General features: G+C 37.3%; 1 protein-coding gene across 1 annotated transcript in view; it reads right to left on the bottom strand.

Moving 5' to 3' along the window:
* Positions 1-13,612: 13,612 nt before the first annotated feature.
* The window catches only part of GRB14 (growth factor receptor bound protein 14), a 63,873-nt gene continuing 53,685 nt past the window's right edge, over positions 13,613-23,800 (bottom strand). Inside the window, exons 10-14 of the mRNA XM_034065545.1 lie at positions 22,250-22,366; positions 22,082-22,139; positions 21,907-21,994; positions 18,106-18,199; positions 13,613-13,789 (exon numbers count right to left, since the gene is read on the bottom strand). Of these exons, the coding sequence (XP_033921436.1) occupies positions 13,643-13,789; positions 18,106-18,199; positions 21,907-21,994; positions 22,082-22,139; positions 22,250-22,366 (504 nt within the window). The 3' untranslated portion in view covers positions 13,613-13,642. The remainder of the gene's footprint in view (positions 13,790-18,105; positions 18,200-21,906; positions 21,995-22,081; positions 22,140-22,249; positions 22,367-23,800) is intronic.

Below are 23,800 nucleotides of genomic sequence, written 5' to 3'. Positions count from 1 at the left end.
CAGTTGCCCAGCTCCATCTATTTTCTTCTCTAGTACAAGAGCAGCTTGTTTTGCACAGGGAAACACTCAAACTATTAAATCAAAAGGTATTCCTCTAAGTATAATGCATCATTTAAAAACCTGTTAGCCCAGTGTCATGTTTTAAGCCCAGCCAGTAACTCAGAACCACACAGCTGTTTGCTAAACCCTCCACCCCCATCCAAAGAAGGACAGGGAAGAGAATCATAAGAATGTAAACCCCAAGGGCTGAGATAAGAACAGTCCAATAACTAAAGTTTATATTAAAGTAATATAAAACTACTACTACCACCAGTAATAATAATGACAAGGGAAATAATAAGGAGAATATAAAATTAAAAACAAACATACAAACAAAAAAAACACCAATAAACACAAGTTATGCATAACACAGTTGCTCACCACCCACTGACTGATACCCAGACCTACCCAAGCAGTGATCTGGGCCTTCCAGGTAACTCCCCCCAGTTTGTATACTGGGCATGATGTGCTGTGATATTGAATACCCCTTTGGCTAGTTTGGGTCAGGTTTCTCTGCTTCCTCCCCATTTCTTGTGCCCCTCTTCACTGGCAGAGCAGGGGACTGAAAAGTCCATGACTGGAGCAACAACTAAAACATTGGTGTGTTACCAGCATTGTTCTCAGACTAAAACTAAAACACAGCACTGCACCAGCTACTAGGAAGAAGAAAGATAACTGTTACAGCTGAACCCAGGACACCCAGGTATAAATGTCACTGTTTACTTGTTCAACTGATAAATCCTTTAACTGGCATAAAACCAGAATGTGAATGCTTACCCAAAGACATCATATGCTGTGCATTACAAAAATTTCTTTTAAAGTCTGCATGCAGTAAATCACAGCTGACTGCCATTAAATGTTTTAATAGCACATTGATATATTTGGTGCACCGCTATTCACTGTTCATATGTACACAGTACATAGGTTATTTCCCTCTGTGTACCAGTATTATAACACTTGAACAAGTTCTATGCACTTATTTTGAGTCTGCCATCTTAAAGAGTTTAACTAATGTTCAATAAAGAGCAAAAAACCCAAAGCACACCTCCTTATCTGACTTCAGCATACCACACCAGCACAACTTTTCCATGTATCACCAAGATCAACACTGTGTAAATTGGCAGATACCTCAGTTACGAAGTGGAAGACATATTCTGTGTCAGGCCCCTAGATCTTTGGCACTCTCTTCCAGTTTCATGCACTCTTGGTCTCTAATACCTCTGCAGAACATTCTAATCTTGTTCAGCCAGCAGAAGAAAACAGAAAATCTTACACAAGAATTTTAGTCAGTATATTTATTCAATATTAAGCAGCTTGATATAATGAACCTTCATTGTTCTTCTTTCTAAAGATGTTTTTTTCCCAGCACAGAGACTCGGTAATGTATAAGAATTTCAGAGACTAATATGTTACTGGCTGTAGTCTGTGTTGCTTTCTTCCTTTTCTCAAGTGCTAGTGTCATATATCCTCATATAGCATCATTCTAGTCCTTTCTCTGCCACAACTGTTTTTCCTAAACTGTTAGCTTTCCATGTCTGGGTCTGTCATTACCTCTGTCCCACATTCAAAAGCCTTAAAAAGTTACAGGCAAGATCTATTGGAAGTCCATGGTGCAATCATTATACAGTATTGAAAGTGTCAGATGCAGATTTTGTGCCAAAGCTACTATTTCTTTAAAGCCTCACTTTCTCTTGGGTTTCTATTACATAAAGCATCTCCTATGCATATATGAATTCTTTGCTTTGGATGCATAAGGGGTTTTTAATAGTATTCATCACCTAAAAAAGATTTTTATTTTTATACACTCATGTTGAGGGTTGTTTCCCTGCCCCTGCTTATGTCAAAGATACCATAATATGTTACAAAATGTAAAACTGAGGCAAATGTCTAATTCAATACTGAGGAAAGCAGTAATACCCTGGGACTGACAGAATGGAGGCTGATATACTTGATTTAGAGAAATTTACTCCTCACACCCACAAATAACATACACATATATTATAAATGATACAAAAATCTGTTTGAGACCACTAATTAGAAATGAAGTAGTACTTTGCACAAACAGATTCTCCTTTACCAGATGGTTTCCACTAACAATCACCAATAAAAAGCCTGTTGGAGTAGCTTATGTTCAGCTAGATTAGAAGAGGCCAGAAACAGCACCGCTACATCAGCAATTAATTTCATCAGAAAGATTCTGTGACAGTTCTGTCTGGGAACTCTGGCTTTTACAACTTCCTTTACTCTGTGCAGATTTCATTTCTGCAGTGTAACATTCCTGACAACCTTTCTGCAGCAAAACTGCATTTTTTGGTTGCGAAAGATTAGTTTCATAGTCCTACCTTAGCCTTTACTATAAAAGTAAACATGCTATCTAATGACCAAAAGTTTTGACTCACTGTAAGATGACAGATTTCAGCCAAAATATCAAAACCTTTATCTTAAATACTGTTTCTATTGGCATGTCACTAATTTATCTCAAATGTCATCAAATGATTTTTGGCAACAGTTCTTTGTCTCTGGTGTCCTTATTATATCACCACTCAGGAAGTCAGAGGAATACATTTTCTATGAATAATATTTTTACTCAAGTAGTAGTGAAAACAAGACTGGCCATTTTTCAGAAGAGCTAAGGTAACATGCACCTTTAAGCACGAAATGCAATCCCTTCCCAAGCAAAGTATCATCATGTAAAAACCTAGAATCTGCTAAATGCAGCAAAATACAAGTAAACAGATTATACACACACATGTTGGATATGAACAGTAGCCACAAAACCCCTACCTACTTAAAAGGAACACCACCACCCCCACTCCCAAAAAAAAGCCAAACACACACACCAAAGCAAACAAACCAAACTACTGTTCCTTCCATTCCAACCATTCTACCATTCCAACCCAAGCTCTTGTCGCTTGCTCAGCTCCTCAGTTATTCTTGACTTCTTGCCATCTTCCCATGCTCTTTGTGGTTGGATTTCTCATTGCAGATCTTCATTTAAAATTATTATTCTAGCTTCTGAATACCATCTTATCCCCACCCACACAGCACAGACCAAGTGCTTCAGTCCTACTCCTCCCTCCCACACTGACAAGAAAAAAGCCTGAGGTCATGACTGGGTGCTGCTTGTTCCTCAGAGTCTGCATCCACAGGCAGACTACTCAAGTTTCTTTGTACCAATTACAGTTCTCCAAACAGGATTAATACTAAGTCCCTGTTTTACTAAACCAAACTTAACTATGTATGTACCTTGAACGTACTCTGACAGAAAGGTACCAAGAGATTGTCCGAGATCTCATATTCGCTGCGAAGACTTCGTTATGTGCCTGGGTAAACTGTGAGGAGAAGCTTTGCACCAAGTCTGGTGCTGGAGCCAAGAGATTTAAACTTGCATCCCTACCCCTAGGAAACAGAGGCTCTTTGCAAGAATACTGTACAGAAGACAGGTAACTTTGTTTCTTTTAAAAGTACAGGAATGGCATTAATGAGCTTATTTGACACTTCATTATGTAATGTGTGCAGTTTCAAAAATAATCTTCATTATGAAGTTTGTAACATCATGAAAGATTCTTTAAAGTACTTTTTAAAGTGTCCCAGTTCTATATGTGAAAAGAAACTATAAAAATCAGAATGAAAGAACAATTCTTAAATTAGTACAAGGGCAGAGCAACAGCTTTTTTTTTTTTTTTTCAGAAATGGCTTTTATGCTGAACATGTTTGCAGTTCTCAAATTTCTGGGTGTAGCTGTCAACATGTACATTCACTTTGAGAATATCGTCCTGGCTTAATGAGGTCTCATGGAATGATTTCTTTTAATAAAAAGTTAACATGTTTACATATGTGGTTTCCACCTACTTTTTAAAAATCTACTCCTCAGCAGAAACATCACAGCAAAGTTTTCTTTAAAACTTTACAGTGCATTCAACTATTTGAAGTCAGGCAGCTTCCAATGAAATGTTCAAGTACCCATTGTGCCATTGTGTTAGCTAACCTTTAACAAGTATAGATCACTTCCGCATAAGAAACCTAAGCGAGAAAAAAGTCACAAGACAATCACATTTTGTTTACAACTATGTGCCATCAGCAAATAGTGCCACAATACATAACACTAAATAGAAATAAGACTTCTTACTAGTCTCCCCATCTTTGGTCAAGCCTCATAATAGCAGCATACACCATGTGTCCACCTCACTTCTTTGCGTCACCATCTCTCTACCTGTCTCCAGTTTATGTTGTTGTTTCTGTTAGAGCACAAGATTAGATTCAGAAAACATATCCGCCTCACAGCAAAGCTTCCCTTGCAACATGAGGCTGCCATATGATGAATTCAGAGTTGTTCAGTAAAGATACCAGTGTTCTGCTAGCTCAGAATTGCTCCATGAGACCCCATAGGGCTCATGACAGAGCTGGTGACAATTTTCAGATTCATACACATCAGTGCAAGAACGCCTCAGAATTATGGGTCAACAGGTTCAGACTCTGCCCCTACCCCAAGCTGCTGAAGTCACTGTTCTTCTTCAACTTCTTCTCTTCCTTCTCATTCACTTTTCCATTCTCCAGTGTTTCTCAGAGTTGAAGCTGCCACAGCCTACTTGCTAAACTGGCATGGCTCTCTAGCGTTACATTTTCCCCAACCTCTTAATTGTCACAGTTTTCTTCAGGAGCTCTCAATTTATTACATTTTTCTTCTCTTGAACTACTTGCAACCAGTCTGATATGCTAGAAAGGCAAACCACTCCACTATAAAGATTTTCAGTTACCTCAAGTTTGATTTTATTGTGTGTGGGCTCAAACCACAACAACCACCCAGTACTAGCACTTCCTAGCTCTACCACCACATTTCTCTGTAAGGAGCCTGCATAACATCAAATACATTTTTCTTCTACTGTTACAAGTTTGAAAGCATCCTTGAACAGTACATGTGCATTAATCCAGTCAGTATCAAGCTTTCAGCACTAGATTTAGCAACTGTAGATACAGAACCAATGTTGCTTCCAGATTACATCAAAAACTTGCTAAAAAATGGCAAATCAACAATGCTTTTCATATAGCAGAGGGTTTTTTCTTCATTTCTATAAAAGGATAAATTCTAGGAAGACAAATAACTGACAAAAAAATCAAAGAGATGAGTTTTGAAAGGAATAAAAAAATATAATCTAGAAAGAATTACATACAGAGGGAAAGAAAAGTTGAAAGCCTAGAAGAATACCAATAGTTCTTGCAGCTCCTCAGAGCAACACAATGGCAAAAGCATATTAATTCTTCTGTTTCTAAATTCATGCTGAAGTGCCTTATTTCAAGTGGAAGTAAGAGCAGAAGTGGAACACACATCCCTGCAGACAAAGGACCATTTCACTTCATCACAGAACAACCTAGAATTCATCTGTTGCAAACCCCCATTATCTTTTAAGAAAAGGGGTAACACAATTTAGCTGAACTTCTTTGCCATGGGGAAGCCCTTTAAGGGACACCTGTACAGCTGATACTCTTTGAACTAGTGTATTAGTTTTATTTCTAGCAAAGCAACAATCAGATCATTCCTATAATGCTTTTCAGTTCCTAAATCTACAGTGCTGAGGAATGAGTAACTTCTTCAGTATTGTAGATCTCACACTTTCACAAGGCCAAGGCCACTTCAAATACAGATTCCTACTGCAAATCCTTTATTGTAAAAAGGCTGTGGGGTTTTTTTGTTGTTGTTGGGTTTCCTTTAGACACAAAATACAGGCTAATAAATGCAAATAGCATTATCAACATATAAGTGCTAAGGAGGAAAAACATTCTTAATTTTTAGTTCAACTTCATATACTGTTCTTCATTTCCCTCAAAAATAGAAATGGATACTTTACAGTCAGAGTGAACCCAGTGACCATAGTCCATCATTAAATATAATATCAGCCACAATTTCCACTTCAGCACCAAGTGAAGTATCACCTTATAACACTTTGTGAATTTCCACAAGCCCTCCAAGTTATTTTTGACATCTTTGACTCTGATCCTGCCAACACTTACACACATTATCTTAAGCATACTGAAATCCATAGCATTATGTACAGCACACAAACAAGCATATGCATAATTTCAGAAATGAGGACTTAATTGTTCAGTACAGAAGCAAAAAAGCCCTTCAGATGTGATATGAACAGGTCAGGAAAAAGAAATCACTCCAATAGGATACCTATTGTTGTTCTAAGTCCTAGTATCTCTTAAAGTTCCTTCTCTAACATTCCTTCCCTGTCCTTCCACCCTCCTACACATATCACCTCCTTTACATTCTCATTAAATGCCTAAAAATAACTAACTATGCATATGGTCTGAGTACCACAGCCCTATACCATGTAACTGGGGAGAAAGTATTTTAGTTTGAATAGCTGACCTCACATCCATCATCAGAAGATATTTTCCCAGAACTTAAACATCTAGCATAGGCAGTAGAGCTATTGCGGAACTCCACACAATTCAACACACTAAGGTTTGCTCGGTTAAAAAAATGCCAAAGCAAACTACAAATAGACAAACAAAACCCCAGCCTGTGAAAACTTCAAGTATATATTTTTTGCCTCCCACCTGCATCTTACTGCATTGTAAAAAGATTTGAAGTTACTTTTTCCTTCCCTTCAGTTTAAGGATTTTTCTTCACGTTAGAAAGTTTTCATTGTCATTAAAAACCTATCTAAACTTATGATCCCACTTGAGAAAACATCAGCCTACCCCATATTCAGGAACACAAGACTAAGGACTCATTCTTTTGTTCAGCTTCAGCCACAACGAGGGAAGCAAGAAGAGATACATTCAATATCCTCTCAATTTCTTCTAACAACTTGCTTACCCTAGTTGATGCTCTTTCCTCTGCTCCTTCTCTTTCCCCCAGTAGGTAGCTGGCATAATAGAAGGGGAAGCTGAAATAGATTTGTGAAAAAGCAGTGTTTCGACTTAGTTCAGAGCAAGAAGAAAGCAAGAAAGGAAGGTTGTACATCTGAGTCAATGTACCTCCCAGAGAACTAAAGAAATGTTTCCAGGACTGTGCTCTGATAAGGAAGTTCCTAGGTTGCAGCCTAATTTCACATCATCCAGGAGGCACACCTGCTATTTTGGATAAAGAAAAGCCATTTTTACTTAGACTTATCCTCCACAGCAAGATCCTAGCTATGCAAGTTCTCTAGTGATAGCAATACAAACACCTTCCTTGGCTCTCACTCTAGACAAAGTCACATTTGTGTTCTGCTGCCTATTATGGTCAGAGCTAGAAATACACACTACACATTACTAAAGCCTAAGAATACCACACAGAGTTGCAGATTTGAAAATAAAGGCATTTTAACTTATAAATACAGTACCAAAAAAAAGGACAGCATAACAGGTACATAACAACCTCTCCTTATGCTTTATCCCTCTCCACACCAAACCCAAATCTTAAAAAATACACAATTTCACTTACTATTCCTGCTGACTCCAAATTGCTGCATAACATGTCTTCTCTAACACAAACACCTACAAGCTAAACACAGACCACACGGGGCAACTCATTAACAATCCCAAGCTAATGGGGCTCATCAGCCACACCTGAGGTGTGACTCCTCCCTTTCCAGGAGGCAAAGGGCACAGTAGCAGTTCTGGGCTATTCATACCCTACTTTGCATAGGCCCTCATCTTCCTTCAAGCCTCATCAACAGTAATTCACTCCCATAGGGTGCTGGGGTCATCAGCCATGGTCTTCAGTGGTGCTGCACCAGGCAGAGCATCAGCTCTCCCTGCTGCAGAGTGCAGCCGTGGGAGGGATGCTGCCTAGCATCTACCCTCCCTGCCCCACTGTGTGCTAGCATAGAAGGGTGGCAGCACACAACCTCAACCACAGCCCTGGCCTGTTCCAGCTCCCAGTACATAGCCAGGTTCTGTCATCTCTTGTAGCATCTCAGAGCCATTACAAAACATCTAACACACCACACGTGGCCACACACAAACACATGCCAAAAGCTGCGCCATGCCACAGCACTGGCTAGTGGCTGCTGCCTTCACTCTCCAGGCTGCTCCTACACTGCCATGAGGATTCGCTTCTCTCAGGGAGGTGGAAAGCAAAAAGCCAGGCCCCAGGGCTGCCTCTCTGCTCTATCTACTCCCTTAATGGGTAATAAAGTCACTTTCTTTCCCCCAGGGGAGGGAGGACAGCCCATCTCTTCCAAAGCCAACCCTGCAGGTTCAACAGCACCACCCTGGGCTCCAGAGGATCCCACTGCCCCCACCCTCGAACCTGCCAAATTGCTGCCTTGGGCCCTTCTTACCACCCACCTCACATGCAGGGACAGCATCGGGAACAGCCCCTCTTAGGGACCTTTGCCTGGCATTTACCGCACTGCCCGGCTGTTCCCTGGTGGCATTAACGTACCTGAGCGGCTCCCATGGAAACCCTGGGGTTACTCACACATCGAAAATCCAGCATATGCTTAAATGTTTGTTGAAACCGCATCTTCATATAGTTTCGTTTCTAACCGTATGGTTTAGGGGAATTGTCCGTAGTATCAGCGTTAATTGCATAAAGTTCTGTTTTGAAAATATGACTCACTAGTTGATAGTTTTCCCAAATTGCTTAAAAGATTAATAAAATAATCAACTTAGCAGAGGGGAAAAAAACCCACAGACTGTTCCTGTAAGGAAATCGCTTTATTGCCCATACATGTGAATGAGCTGTTTTAATACTCAGGTTCACTGCCTCCTCTGCATTTAATCTCTTCCCTTTTATGTCCTACTCTGATTTTTTTTTAAAGACTTTCAGGCTTTTTTAAAATTAATTATACAAATCATTAGTATTAAAAAGGTAATATAATGGTTTCAAGAACAAGCTTCACAGACTATCTGCATATTTAATCATCTCTGCTAATAAATTTTTAATCACTCATTGAGTTCAGGTTCTTGTCTTGAAGCTTAACTTGATAACAAACCTAGCAACTGGTAGAACTAATTGGTACAGAGTGAGTGAATAATTTATAAGAGGAAAAAGCGCTGGGTGTTCTGGAGGTGTGCAGAGACCACAAGTCACAGATATTTTTCTGAGAGGAAGCAGGAAAACAGCGGCTGATTACAGGAATTTCACGATACACTGCTGACATCCAGAGGCCAACAGTCAATACTGTTCACGTATGTGAAGCGGGCTGTAAAGCATGCTGTAAAGTCAGATTCATTAAGTTTTAAATATTCATGCATTTCATTACAGTTAACATTAATTGCACTACCATACACATTGATTATGCATAGACCATAAGTGTTTAACCTCTGAAAGCTTGCAAGTATATTCAAGCAATGGCGTATGTTCCATCTTTGATGATTTCAGTGAAAGCTTCAGCTACGAAGTTGAAATTAGAAATGGAATGCATTACAGTGCTGAGGAATAGTAGTCTGAAATATCAGACCAGTGATAATTACTTTGTTAACCAAACAGAAAGGCTGACGTAAGCTGTAAGTTGCTTTGTATTTTTATAAACTAAAGTAATATAGGTAACAAAAATTCCGCATAAGATTCCTTGCAGACAAACGCTAGACTGATTTGCAAGCTGCATTTATTAAATAGTTTTAAACAGTTAAAACTAATTGGTGGCTGAGTGGCTTCCATTTAGATGAAGATGAGTAGCTTTTATACTATGTAACAACAGAAAAAAAATGCCATTCTGCTGAAATAAGCTGATTTGTGTCTTAAAATGAGACACCCCAAAACCCACTTACACTACAGAATAGCTCTACCCCCAAGGAAGCACAAAATGCTGTAATTCTTAAACCAGGATGTAACAGACAACATTTGACAGAAATTCAATTATCCTTGAAAGATCCCACTTGTAGTTAGTTACATACGTAATCCTCTTTTATTTAACGGGTTAAAGCTCTCTTTCAAAACATTTAGTTTGATGAACTGAAGACCTACTACATTTCAAAAAATTCATTAAGTGACTTAGTAAGATTGTTAAGTAAAAACACTCAGAAGTTTAAAAATGTCACCTAACGCTGCCCATGAACCTTAATTCCAGCCCTGTATGTATATGCATTATGAAACACCAGTGAATTAACTTTTAATCTCCTTTGAGCCAAGAAGATTTTAAGATTGGAAACTAAGGCACAAAAGGGCATGCCAACAAATACAATGCTGCGCTGAGGTTCAGAGCAATCCCTGAACTAGCTCACATCTTTAGAGCTTACTCTTGCAGGGCTAATTACCCCAGATAGAAAGCTGGGCTCGTACTGTTACACTGCTTGTGGCACCTCTGCATGGTAAACTCAGTTCTCTCTTCCTGGCATTGCACTACACTACACAGATACACTCGAAGAAAGTATGAAATTTTCAACCTGAAGAAAGTGTGCTGTGTTTCTAACGTAACATGCTCCAAACTCAGGTGCTCTGACACTTCGTTTTTCATCCAGAAGTTTAAGACTGTAGGTTCTAACCTCCCCAAAGTAAAGATAAAAATAAATCACCTCCCTACGTACTAAAAAACCCTCTACAAACATGACCAAATGAAATTGTGGTTGTTTGGTTTTTTGGTTGGTTGGTTGGTTTTGGGGGGTTTCTGTGGGGTTGGTTTGTTTGTTTTTTATTGTTGGGTTGGGGTTTTTTTTCCCCCCTTTTTTTTTTTAGTCCTTAAATTCTCTCTGAGGTAAATATAAAATTTTCCACAATTTTTAGAGAAGCAAACCATTGGAGATTCACAGACTGGCTTGCCCAAAATAGTTCTGCTTTCTCCTTGAGCTGTTAACAACTCCTGATTAGCCAATTATTTTTGTAACAGTGGGCACTTAAGTGTAGTATTCCTAATCAGAAGCCTCAGTTAACACACAGAAATTCTGTTTCAAACAGTATTGCCTACACCCTCAAAGAACTTTACACTCAGACATATCCTGGGTGGTATCATAAAAAATCCTGCCCTTTTTCTGATGAGAAAACACTGGTAGCTAGCAAGGATCTTGCAAGTTACACATCAACCACCTGTACCATTTAGCATGTTTTAAAGTAGTCTGGGATATCAAAGGGTTTTGTTTGTGTGTTTGTTGGTGGGTTTTTTGTTTGGTTGGTTTTACACATTAAGACTACCTCCCTTCATGGTTCTTCCTTCAGTAATATTTAAACAAGGAGGTAGCCTGTTAAGGCATTTAAACACCAAACTAGATTTAGTTGCTTTTACTGGTTTGATCTTCATGAGGTAGTCACAACCAACCATACAGTTCAGGAAAAGTATGCACATTTGTATAAGATTTTGTATTCACAGCAAAATTTCAGTTTAGATTTCAATTGAAAGCTGTCAAAATGCAGGAGACAACACTTTACAGGGTAAGAATGCTTTGACTACTTGCCAGTTTAAAACTTTAAAACGTCTAAACTCCATGTTCATTAAGGAGTACTTTGTTTTACTTCAGGTCTCCTTTTTGAGTTTTTTTTGGGGGGTTTCTTGTGTGTGTGTTGTTTTGGGGCTTTTTTTGGGTTCTTTTTCTGGTGGGGTTTTTTGTTTGTTTTCGGGGTTTTTTTCACTTCTTAAAAAAGCTTAAAATAAGCAGGCAAAGATTTTTGATGTCTCTCCACCACATAATCCCCACATTCTTTTTTTTTCTGATAGGTCCAAAGGCCCTCACCCACTAAGCAGTTAAGCTTCTCTACCAAGCATGATAGCAAACACATAAAGAGAAATAAAAATTAGGCAAAACTTTCACATGTCCAAGCAGAAATGCACTACTGTAGACAATTCATTTTATTTGTCAGATGATCAAAAAAACAGGGATGCAGAGGAACATGTCTCTTATTCTATACCTGTCCCTGAAATAATACTAGGCCTAAGAAGTAATCACATTATTAAACCAAATCTGAAGAGGTTTTAATTAAAAGTATATTTTTGTAATTCAAATTGTAATTACATTCAAGGTTTAAGTGTTAAATTTATTAGACTGTGAAGAGTTTTACAAGGCATTCCTAATGTAATGAGCTTAGGCACTGCATATGCTGCATCTTTGGTACACGTTATGAAGAGCTGCTTTTTTAATGAGCTTTAAAAAACACATTTGCATACCAGAGGAAAAGGTCAGTGATGTGTGGATCAAGTCGGTAAATTAAGTATCACAGTATTATGTTATTATGATTGCCTTCCACAGACACACAATAACAAAACCATAGTTACCATACTATTCTAATGCTTCCATATACATAACCTTGTCAGCTAACACACACTGTTACTCTGCACCTCTGGTCCATCTTACTCCATCCCTTGCACAGGCCTCCTTCACCTTCTATCCTCATGAGCTCCAACAGCAGAACAGCTGGGTTGTCTGACAGTCAGAGAATCAAGCACAGGCAGGAGGGGCTGCATTCAGTGTGATGGTCCATCTCCAAGCACTACTTTGCACAGTGTTTACCCCAAATAAAGATACCCAGGGCTAGGTCCTGAAGCCTCATAACAAGATCAAACATATTGGGCAGCAAAGTATCATGACAAGGATGCCTCTTTCAACCCAAGCCCCACTCAAGTCTTTGTTCAAGGATGCAGCATCATCATCTCTCTTTCAAAACAGAGATGCCAAAAATATTTCTAACACTATGATCCAAAATTCAACTTGCTCTACCAAAACAGTTCCCTTTAGCTAAAATATTACATGTTTGGCAATCTCTAAAGACTGGTTGACTGGTAGCTATATTGAAATTATTACTCTGTGATAAATAATAAAACAAGCTAGAAACTGACTGCAAATACACTCTCACAAGGTTTTCAGCAAAGAGTAAAATTCACTGGATTTACCTTTATTTGTAAGTATTGTAAATATTGTAAATGTATAAATATTTGAATAGTACCTTTATTTTTTAAGGGCAATTAAGTTGATTCCCTCCCCAACTCTGCAACAATCAACAGAGATCTCTCTCCCTCTATGTTAGAGACTGTAGGTATATACTAAACCATGTTATGCATGTTTATAAGTATCACAGCCTAGCAAGTGACACTTCAGCTCTGTATAATGATGTAGATTTAGTCATTAGAGAAAAAAAAGTCCTTTACAATATTACAACAGTAATAGCACAACTCAATACAACTGATCAGCTAGAAGTGGTTTTAATGATTTTTCACTTTTTGGATATGATAATCCTCAAAGTAGCATTCAAAAATATAGTGCAAAATATTTATTCATTTTATTTACAAATAAAATGTGCAGTTCAGCTTCTTATCCTCACCACAGTAAATATAATTTTTTATGTGATGTATAGAAACTGAGAGGCATTCAGAGACAAAAAGTTAATTTTAAACCTAAGAACAAAGATCTTCCCTTCAGCTATATTTTCGTAGAAGTGACACAATATCATTTTTAATTGTTTTCAGTTGAAAAAGAAAACCCAAAAGAAATCCAAGACAACACTAAAGAATTACATATGAAAGAAGGTTGTGTTTTTTCTTAAACCATAAAGTTAAATTTGTTGTGACAATCACAAGGCAAAGTTCTTATCTATATAGAATATAAATTTTTTCTTGCAGCTTAAACATAGAATCTTTACAATGTAATGCTTTTTTCCCTTCTTACTATACAAATTGCCTCTAAGGGGAAAAAAATCCAGTATCTTCCTTTCCCTTTGATGAAACAACAGGTACTTTGGTTAAAGAGCAATTCGTGCACAATAGTGTTTTAACTTGCAAGGCAGTACTCCTTTATTAAGTTGGTAGAATTCCACTAGCTGGATGAGATCAGTAAATCTGGTATGACCATCATCAAGGGTATAGAATAGCTTCCCATCATCTTCCAACTGTAAAAATGGAAAAAAAATAAAAATAGAATAAAATTGTCCTTTGCTATGGTATTTCTTCATGCTTGACATATTTGAGAAGCCTTCTTTGTAGACCAAGATATTTTAATCTCATGATTACTGAGAGAGGAAAAATACAGCGATCATTCACAGCAAGATCAAAAATGCACAACAGAAAGATAAAGCATTCTTCAACTTTCCCTTTAATTTAGGTATGTGCCTAAAAGGAAAGAACAGTTAAATAAATATAATATAAATAATATTCTTTCTGCATTAACAATACTTCTTTATGCCTTTGCTTTGGATGATAACTGGAGTTTATATGAACACTGAGTTTTTACAGAATGGCAAGAAACAGCCAAGACAACTAACTACTACATTTTATATAATTTATTTTATAAGGTGCACACTACTTAACTTGTGTACAAGATGATATGTGTTATCAAAGAAACTGCCCATTGCAAAAGTAACATTCTTGATGTAGTAATATATTCTTTGTTGTAGGAGAAAGAACAGATGCAGCTCCAAATGCATGCATTAGCATAGATACAGGAAAGAAAGAAGAAACTGAGAAACATAGCTTGAAATGTTGCCTTTGACTTTCAGATGCTTAAAAATTTACAATCAGTATTTCCCTATTCTAGGTTACTGAACATTGGCTCTTGGCCAGTTTGTACTGCATTGCCAACTTACTTCATCTACTGCTGATACATCTAGTATGAAGAAGCTTCAGTGCAACAGTAACTAACTAGTACTAATGTAAATAGAGATAAAAATCTCTACTTAAACTGTTTTAAAAAAGAAGAGGGAAAAAAAAGACTTTACAAGATTTGGACATACTGAACAGAAGATCCTGAAGTAGGGCTAGTGTACAGCAGCAGATGGTATGCAAGGCAAAGATGCAACTATCCCACTGGAGTACAGGAGAAAGAAGATATAATTAGCTCTCTTACCTGTAATTAAGATTTCTCATCTGAAGCAGCTGTTGAACTGCTTACAACTTACAGCAATTCTACCCCTTTCTACTATGTCTGGAAGTACTTTGCAATTTCTTTATTCTTAGACTTGGTCAGGTGAGGTCAAACACTGCTAGTTAAGGAATTACCAATGCGTGCATGTGTAAATTCCTGTGCTCCAGCAAAGAACCTGAAAATGGATTATCATCCATTGGACTTTCTTCTGCATGCAGTTGTCCTGACAACACACTGAAGACAAGGAAGAGTTGACAATTCAGAAGCCTGTTGAAGAGGATTTAATTTTCAGCTTGTTTATCCCCCCTCCAAATTAATCCCAAAGCTTGAACTGAATACCAGATTGCTAATTCTAAAGCAATCAGTATTTTGCAAAGGAAAAATTCATATCAAAGTTATGCTGCTCAGGAACCTAACATTTTCTGCAAGCTAAGAAGGCTGTTAGGAAAAAAACATTTAGTGGAAAAAGACAGTCCCAGAAATGTATATCCATTCTTCTTTCACACAGACTACAGAGCAAGTAATTTCTACACTGATATTAACTTGTATCAGCTCAGAGTAGTAAGGCTGAAAAATACATTTAAGATACCAAGTTCTCCAATTTTCACAGTATGGGATCCTAAATGTATCCCAAAGGATTTCTTTTCAATTTTTTATAATCAGTTCCCTGCCACCCACCTGCAAAACCTGTTGCACATGTTACCAACGTTAACATGATGCACTTGTTAATGTGCAGGAAGCTTGAATTAGTAGGCTTCATGCCCTATCTGAAAGGAGACATTTTTAAATGCAGTATTTTACACGAAGCAATCTAAAATGTAACAGAAAAATAATCTAGAGACTGAATTATTTTCAACTAGTAAAAAGACCTAAATGCCATATATTTACTTACATTAGGAAAAATATTTTCCCAATGACTGGAAAAAGACAAGAGTTTAGAATAACAGTACAATTTGAAGTTCAAAAAGACAATCTTGATCTTCAACTGACAAGCTACCAATTTATTGCAGTAACACAAAATGTCTTGCTTCTTAGAAAAACAATAACTTCATTTAGAAGATCAACAGCAGCCTCCCCCTCACCCTTCCCCTCAAAAAATGCTTTTCTGAACTCCTTAGTATTGGTCTAGCAAAAAGAGAACATGAGATAAGTCTGGGTATTGAGAATGGCATGAGGGTACTGAATGCAATGGCAAATTACATGACAGAAAGGAACTGAAGTATGTCTGTTTGGTGAGCTATCAGGATCTATTTACATTCTCTCTCCAGATGAAGTTGTTCTCATTATAGGTATTTATTTTCCCCCCTGGTAACTAGCATAGGAGCCTTCCAGTATCTGAAGGGGGCCTACAGGGATGCTGGTGAGGGACTATTCATTAGGGACTGTAGCGATAGGACAAGGGGTAACAGGTTGAAACTTAAAACAGCAGAGGTTTAGACTTGATATAAGGAAGAAATTCTTTACTGTTAGGGTGTTGAGGTGCTGGAATGGGTTGCCCAGAGAGGTTGTGAATGCTCCATCCCTGGCACTGTTCAAGACCAGGTTGGATGAAGCCTTGGGTGATATGGTTTAGTGTGAGGTGTCCCTGCCCATGGCAGGGGGGTTGGAACTAGATGATTTTAAGGTCCTTTCTGACCCTAACTATTCTATGATTCTACTTCAAAACCAATTGAAAAAAAAAGTCCTGCAGGTAAGACAGGTTTTACACTGAAGTGGAACAGGTCATCTACACTATCAGCATGGAAAAACTGACCCAAGTCTGTATGTCAAAACAAGGAATTCTTGGCTTCTCCAAAGACCCTACAACAGGAGAGCAAGGTTTTAGCATGCATATATATGATTAATTCCTCAAATGCACTGCTTACATCTGAAGAACATAAGAATTGACTTGGTAATTTTTCTGAAGAGGAGAATTATCCAGCTCAGGGAAAACTGAAGATAACTGCAGCTTTTGGCTACCTCTGCTCTCACAGAAGAGAGATTCTCTTTCCTAATAGGGAAAGAAAAAGTGGTCTCTTAAAATTGAGAGTTAAATGACATCCCAAATGCAGTAGAATCATACAGTATTTGTATGGAGTTCAGAAGGTTTTCTAAGCAACACAACACTTATCCCAAAGTAAATACTAGAAGTGACCACAGTCAGTAGCACAGAGATCTTACACTTGGGATTCTAACACCAGAGCATACACTGATGCTCACAAGGAAACCAGGACATAGCTATCACTTTTGGATGAAGGGATCCTCCATTGTTTATTCCTAAACACAACAAAAATCCTGGGCAATTCTTGTAACTAACATTGTTAACATTTCACTCCTTTCCTCCCCTGAAATAGTGCTTCAGTTTTATTCTACAGGAACTTTTTTAGGGGAAAATATCAGCTATAAGCCCTAGGTATGGCATACAGAAATTTGGTGAATGATCATAGTGGATCAGCAGATCAGAAACAAAACAAAAGCCGCTACACTCATTTTTACTGAGAAACAGCAAAGTATCACAAAAACTTCAGGAGGAAGAAACGTGGAGGATAGAATATTATGTGGTCTGGAAGAAAGTTTTTTGTGAAGAGAGAAGAAAAAGCTATAAGTCTGCTCAGTTATGTGGCTACAACACATAACATTGAAGTGTTTTTCATCTCAACAGAAGCATCCTGTACAAACACCAGCATAAACCACCTCAGAAAAGAGTGGAAGAGATGGGTAAAGCTGGCCATTCCGGAAGGATAACTGATCATCAATGAAAACTGATGGAAATACAATTTCAATTTAGGAAATTTCAGCTTACCTCTGAGTAGCTGGGCTAAATACGGGTATCATTTTTTTTGCTAAAATTGTCCCTTTGAAGAAGATTTGGGCATGAATATACCACAATAACAAAAATGAAGAAGAGAGGTCAGAACAAAATGTTTGAAAAATATTGACAGAAACTATCCTGAACAGGTGAGTCAGATACACAAACACACACATCATAGGCAGGCCACCTAAACAGATGACTAAAACCAAATTGTGCACGTATCTTAAATTGAACAGGTAATATGACCTTTATTCATACAAGATTTTCTGCCATCAGGATTGCTTCTGTTACAGTTCTAACAGATTTGTCTATGTCTTTAAGACACATTTTAGGATTTCACAATACTAGCCAAGCTTTGTAACCGATCAAACATCAAACATCAAACTCACAAATGTTCAGCTCTACTCAAGAATACTAATTATTTTTAGTGACAGAGGTATTATGCTTATATCTTCTGTATAACAGCAAATGAAAAAAAATCCATCAATATTCTATCACCATTATTCAATTGTTTTGGTTTACAACTGTATATATAAACTGAAATATTTACTTACAGGTACAATCTGAAAATGCTTTATTTTTAATCCATGACTCAATGACAATACAAATGTTTTGGGGTTACTTTGGCTATCACGTACCAGGAATACCCTAAAAGAGATTGAAAATGTTCACAGTAAGGGCACTCTGGAAATCCTTTTGGAAACACCTAGTTAGAACTATTGCAATTCATTTTAGTAAGTATTAGTGAAAAGCAAAAATAGCATTAATTATGTATATCATGCTTTTAATCAGTGTTTCTTTGCAAATGTGTCACTGGAAATGCTTTTTCTTAAATTCTTCTTCACCTTGTCTTATTATGTGAAAAATATGCACTCTCAGAATGAATGACACTGTAGGCGTTAGTTTTTACACTGCACAGAATTACAATGCATCTCTTCAGACAGAAAAGCACCCTCAAAGTTTGTGCTTTGAACAAATTTTTTATTTGGATTTTGACCCAAATATTGTGTGACTGTGTTACCTAAATCACAAATGTTATAGGGGAAATTCAAAAGGTGGCTTAACAGGAAGTTTACAGAAAGGGTAATGCAAGACTTGCAGGATGACTTTCATGTCTGGCCAATATTCATAAATGCACGCTCACTTCTGCACATCAGCACAATTCCCACTGAGACACACGTACACTCTGCTCACTTTATGGCATCATTATTCAAATCACAACACTCTCAGTGGTTAACAGCTGTCTCTGCAAATAGTTCACTGAAAATGTATTCCAACCAGGTTATAGACAGACATAATTTTGCCATAATCCTGATATACCTGATATAGGCTAAGGATCATTACCAATAAGAGAGAGCTTTCACTGAATCACTGGGTTTGGAATATCAGCTGAGAACAGTTTGGAGGACAGAGGGAAGTACTTGATTCACAGCTCTGTAGTGGACAGAGTCCAAACTGTATTGTGCAGGTCTGGAACAGATATGGCTAACGAATGTACCAAGTAAGGGAAAAGGAGGGACAGCCATTGAAAAGCTTGTTGCTCTTTTAGGTCACAAAAGAAACAGGTAAGAAAGACTTGTATGTATCAACCATGTAAGCACTAGTGGCCACCTACTTTTGCCCAACCACGTACCAGGAATGAGAGCATAACTGCTATATGAAAAGAAGGGATTTCAGGAGAAGAAAGCAGAAAAGGCTTACAGTGGATTTTCACTAACGGCATGGATGCAAACTACTAATTTCATACTCAAAATGATTTAAGAGTTCTATTTTTATAAGGTAAGAAAATACTTGGAATTAAGAATTTTGGAGTCCATAATCATTATAACTTCCATCAAAATCCCCATCCATTCTAATTCGGAGCTCTGATACTAATTTAGTTATCAGTGAGGGATAACTGCCAACTCAGCATGCCTTAAGAGCACACAGCAAGTATAAGGACAGATAAGACTTCCGATAGACTCAGGCTCTCTTAACAAGCTCTCTCTCACCACCTAGTGGCCTTTCACCCTCTTCAGGACATAAAAATGTTCAGAGCACAGCTACACAGATCCTTCACATAAACTTGAATGTTTTCTATGTTTGTCATTAAGGCCGACATTTTATTTTTCTTCAGAAAGATGACACTATAAGAATGTGGCACTTTGCAGATATCCAAAATGGAGTTGGCAAATGTCAGTACTGGGATCCACATTAAACAGCACAGAAAGTAATCACATTGGGTGGGAAAGAAAATTCAGGTTAATTAGGACTTATGTTCCCATTCATCAGTTCTTCTAATTTTCTTACTTTTTTCATTTTTTAACAGCAGAGACAAGCAACATTTGTTCGCCTTTACATAAAAAGATCTTTACTCTTTTCTAACCTTATCACAATAGAACTACTTTAGTTGTCAAAGTACCTTTAATAACTTTATTATGAAGAAAGGATTGTAGTTCACAGAATCTTAGGAATGTTAGTTGGAAGGAAGCTTTTCAGACATGCTGGATGACTCCAAACAACTACCCCTTCATAAACTTATAAGGAATTCTCTGAATGACCAGTTGCATTTTGTCATGGGCCTTTTGGTAACGCTATAATCCCATTCATCAATCAGATGCCAATCAGTTTTCAATCCTGTCAACCATTTATCACTGAAATGTCTTCAAATGCCCTTTAGAGGATGAAGTATGAAATCTATAAAATTGCTACATAAACTTTGTTAAGAAATTTGGCTTTACAGTGGAACAGTAGATCCAAAAACTTTTTTTCTTCATAGCACACCTTAAGACTGCTGCTGTCCCTGCTACTGGGTTATTCAAATACTGATACTACTGTATATCCTTTCTATAACAGTCCCTTTGTCTTCTGTAACCATTATGAACAGACTATCTGTTGGTACACATGGTATTAAAGAGGTCCTATGACCTCTGTCATATATGCAGGATATCTCCCTGCATGGGATCATTTTAAAAGGCTTGACATGGATTATTTTCTCTGCCCCACCCTCTGCCCCCAGAAACTAAAATCTTATTATTTTCATTTAAAACTTTTGTATTTCTGGTGAAAATTACTTCTTTCGGCTTTTCAAAAAGCATAGCATTTTTCACATGCTGTAATGTATTCATGATGTCATTGTAACTCCTGAATATGTATGTGACAGCACATGGGTGCTCATAGTACCATCAAGTCTAGACATTCTATACAAGAGTATCATCCTCACCAAAACCATGCACACCTATGAATAGATCCAAGAATATAACATAAAGAACACTGTACTAAACTAATGTTAGCAAGGTATTTGCATGTTCATCTTGAACACCATTGCTCTTTACTCGCCATATCTACTGGGTTTCATTTAACAGTGTGTTTGTGTGTACCCACTGAAATACAATGGAAGATTCATCAGCCCTGGAATTATACACTGCTCAGAAATACGTGTTTGAGTCACCTCCATGTCCTGTCCCTCTCATGTAACAAATACAAAATGAATGCAGAGTACAGGAACAGCTTCAGGATCATTAGACAGACTTAAAAATAGGAACCTTTACATGGAAAAAGAAGGAAAAATACAAAAGGGGAAGTCCAATTAGCCATCCTGACTGACTAGGACTAACTTTCCATTGCCTTTTTTTCCTTGAGCCTTTTCTGCAGATGTAGAAAACAGTATTACTTAATCTAAAACTGAAGGATTTAACCAGTAATTTGATGTTACAGGCACCTAACTGGACACACAGAAACTTAGTTTTATGCAATTACTCATGGAATAAAGGAGGCCCAAATTTACATTGAATGCAGGAGTAAGGATAAAAACATAAAAAAATAGGAGGATTTGAACATAAAATATTTATTTTGTAATTTTTGAAAACTAATATTTAAATGAGAGAAAAAAAAGTCTTATCCTAACATTTATTATTTACCTTTAGGGTACAATATGATTTTTTCAGTCATTTTACGAGGAAAAGCATACGCTGTTCAATGGCTGTCCCTGCACAGTTCATCTCAGAATAATGTTTTCAGGCTTTTGTTTCATTCTTTCATCACTAACAAGAGATACAAAATACACTGGTGCCAAAGTTGACAGTTCCCAGAGAATATTGTGCAAATACAAAGCTCAAGTGCCTGGCTCTGAGCGGACTTAAGTAATCGGTCAGTGACAGAATCAAAGTGTTAGATCACCATTTTATTGCTTCCAGAAGATATAAAACAGAAATCAACTGATCCCCAGATAGCCCTATATAAAATAATTTTTACTTCTATCAGGCAAGTGCAAACTCTTTTTTCTTCCATTTTCCTCCCCCAATAAGAAGTACATTAAAATAGCAGCTTTTGACTAGAAATGTGTCTCAGAAAAGTTATGTAAAGAATTAGCTTACCCATCTACAAGCCCATGCTGCAAAATAAGTCTCTGAGCCTCTTCTCTAGATATTTTATGATGAAACCACGACTGAGATCTGTGTATACCTGTAGAAATAAAGATCTTTAAAAAATATTTTGCCTTTATTGAAAGAACCAGCTATTGCATTTCTCTGGCAATTAACTCACACATACCCATGTTAGACATGGCAATAGGACTACCATGTGAGTTGAGTCGTAGACAACCTCTCCTCTGTATGAGAGAGAAGTAAAAACATGATTTCAAAGCTTTTTTTGTTAGGAAAACAATCAAACAAAAACAACCCAGAAAATACTATTCTGATAAAACAAAGGTATTGATACCCGCCACACTAATCCTTCTTCGACTGCAACTGAAAGGGCTTCTGTTGGATTTTCTATAATTCTGCTTCTGTGTCCTGAGAAATCCATTGCTACCAAAGAATTTTCTGAAATGCTTCTCTGCAACAAAGAAAACTAGATTTAGTTTGTTCATTTTTTAAAACATCCATCACTTAGAAGTCAGCTTCTGAAAAAACATTATGTTTTGTAAGTGGTGTTTCAAGTCTCCAGTGTTTTCCATCAGAGCCAAACTCATTTAACCCGAGGGAGCATTTGCAATTCCAGTGCCGCTGCAAACTGCAATTTTACAGTCTGGCAGGAGAGATCATCTTTTTGCCTACTGCAATGGACGATAAGTGCATCAATTTACCCGAAACTCTCTTTATATATTTAACTATAACAAGCCCTTTGCATGTCAAAACAGGTCAGGAAACTGCTATTAAGTTGTCCAAGTAACAAAAAAAGGATAACATATAAAATTCTTACACATAACCATCAAATTAACAAAGATTTGGAATATTTCATTATACATTTCATAAACTTATATATTTTAATATAAACTTTCACTCAAAGTTTACTGGATTTTACAGACTTAACAACTGTAGGATCTGCTATACTTTTTCTCCTAGTGAAGATCAAGTTTGTAGCAATAGAATAAAAACACCAAAGTTTGACAAAACAGTCTTAAAACTCATCAAAATATTTCTCAGAAACCAAGGTTTACAAAATCAAGTTTAATACAGATTGTAATGGCTTTAATGTTGGCAGGCGCTGAAATATCAAAAGATTAAAAGAACATTCTAGCATTGTGTAAGTTAAAGTAAAATCTGGAACACAAGAGGCCCAGATTTCTGTAGGGCTAGCAAAGCTTCCCAGTCCAAAACCAAAGCAGCTCTGTTTTGCTCCTGTTTGGTTACAAGCATGAATGTAACTAGAAATTACAGTTCACTGTAATTCTTGACACTGTAACCTAAGGTCTGCCTGAGTAACTGTAACCTGAAAAGAACTTTGGAAAAGTAAAAAACATGGGTGAAATAAGAGAAAACATTTGTCTCTAGGAGAGTGGAGGGAACTCCTTGTAGCTGACATGGTTGTGAGTTATTGAGGAATGTGAAACATGGAAGTGGTTCCCCTGCGAAGTATGTTCCTCAGCTTGTGCACTTAATTCCCAAGTTTATCTAATTTGCTGTTTAATTCATGAATTATGCACAAGTAGAAAAACAGTGCCATGCTTAATATTGGTTATAGATTCTGTCTGTGTTACAAACTATGTGAGTTAAAAAGCATGCATAAGAGAAGAGAGAATCAGTAATGGCTCCCAGATCCATTATAAAAGCAGCAGCTAGGTACTGTAACAGCTTCACATAACAGGAAGTGAAAACATAGTCCATGTATTAATCACAGTTTTGAAACCATGCTTATTAGCAATATCACTGAAAACTAATTTTTTTAATACCTGTAATGGCAAATGCATGTTTTAGGCATTTTAACAGCAAGAACTACAAAAAAAGCTAAAAAAATCCACCATAAAATCACTGTAATGAGTCCTTGCAA

This window comes from Melopsittacus undulatus, chromosome 8 (genome assembly GCF_012275295.1).
Source record: "Melopsittacus undulatus isolate bMelUnd1 chromosome 8, bMelUnd1.mat.Z, whole genome shotgun sequence".
NCBI lineage: Eukaryota > Metazoa > Chordata > Aves > Psittaciformes > Psittaculidae > Melopsittacus > Melopsittacus undulatus.
The sequence above is the reverse complement of the archived record's forward strand: the minus strand, read 5'-3'. Positions and strand labels throughout refer to the sequence as shown.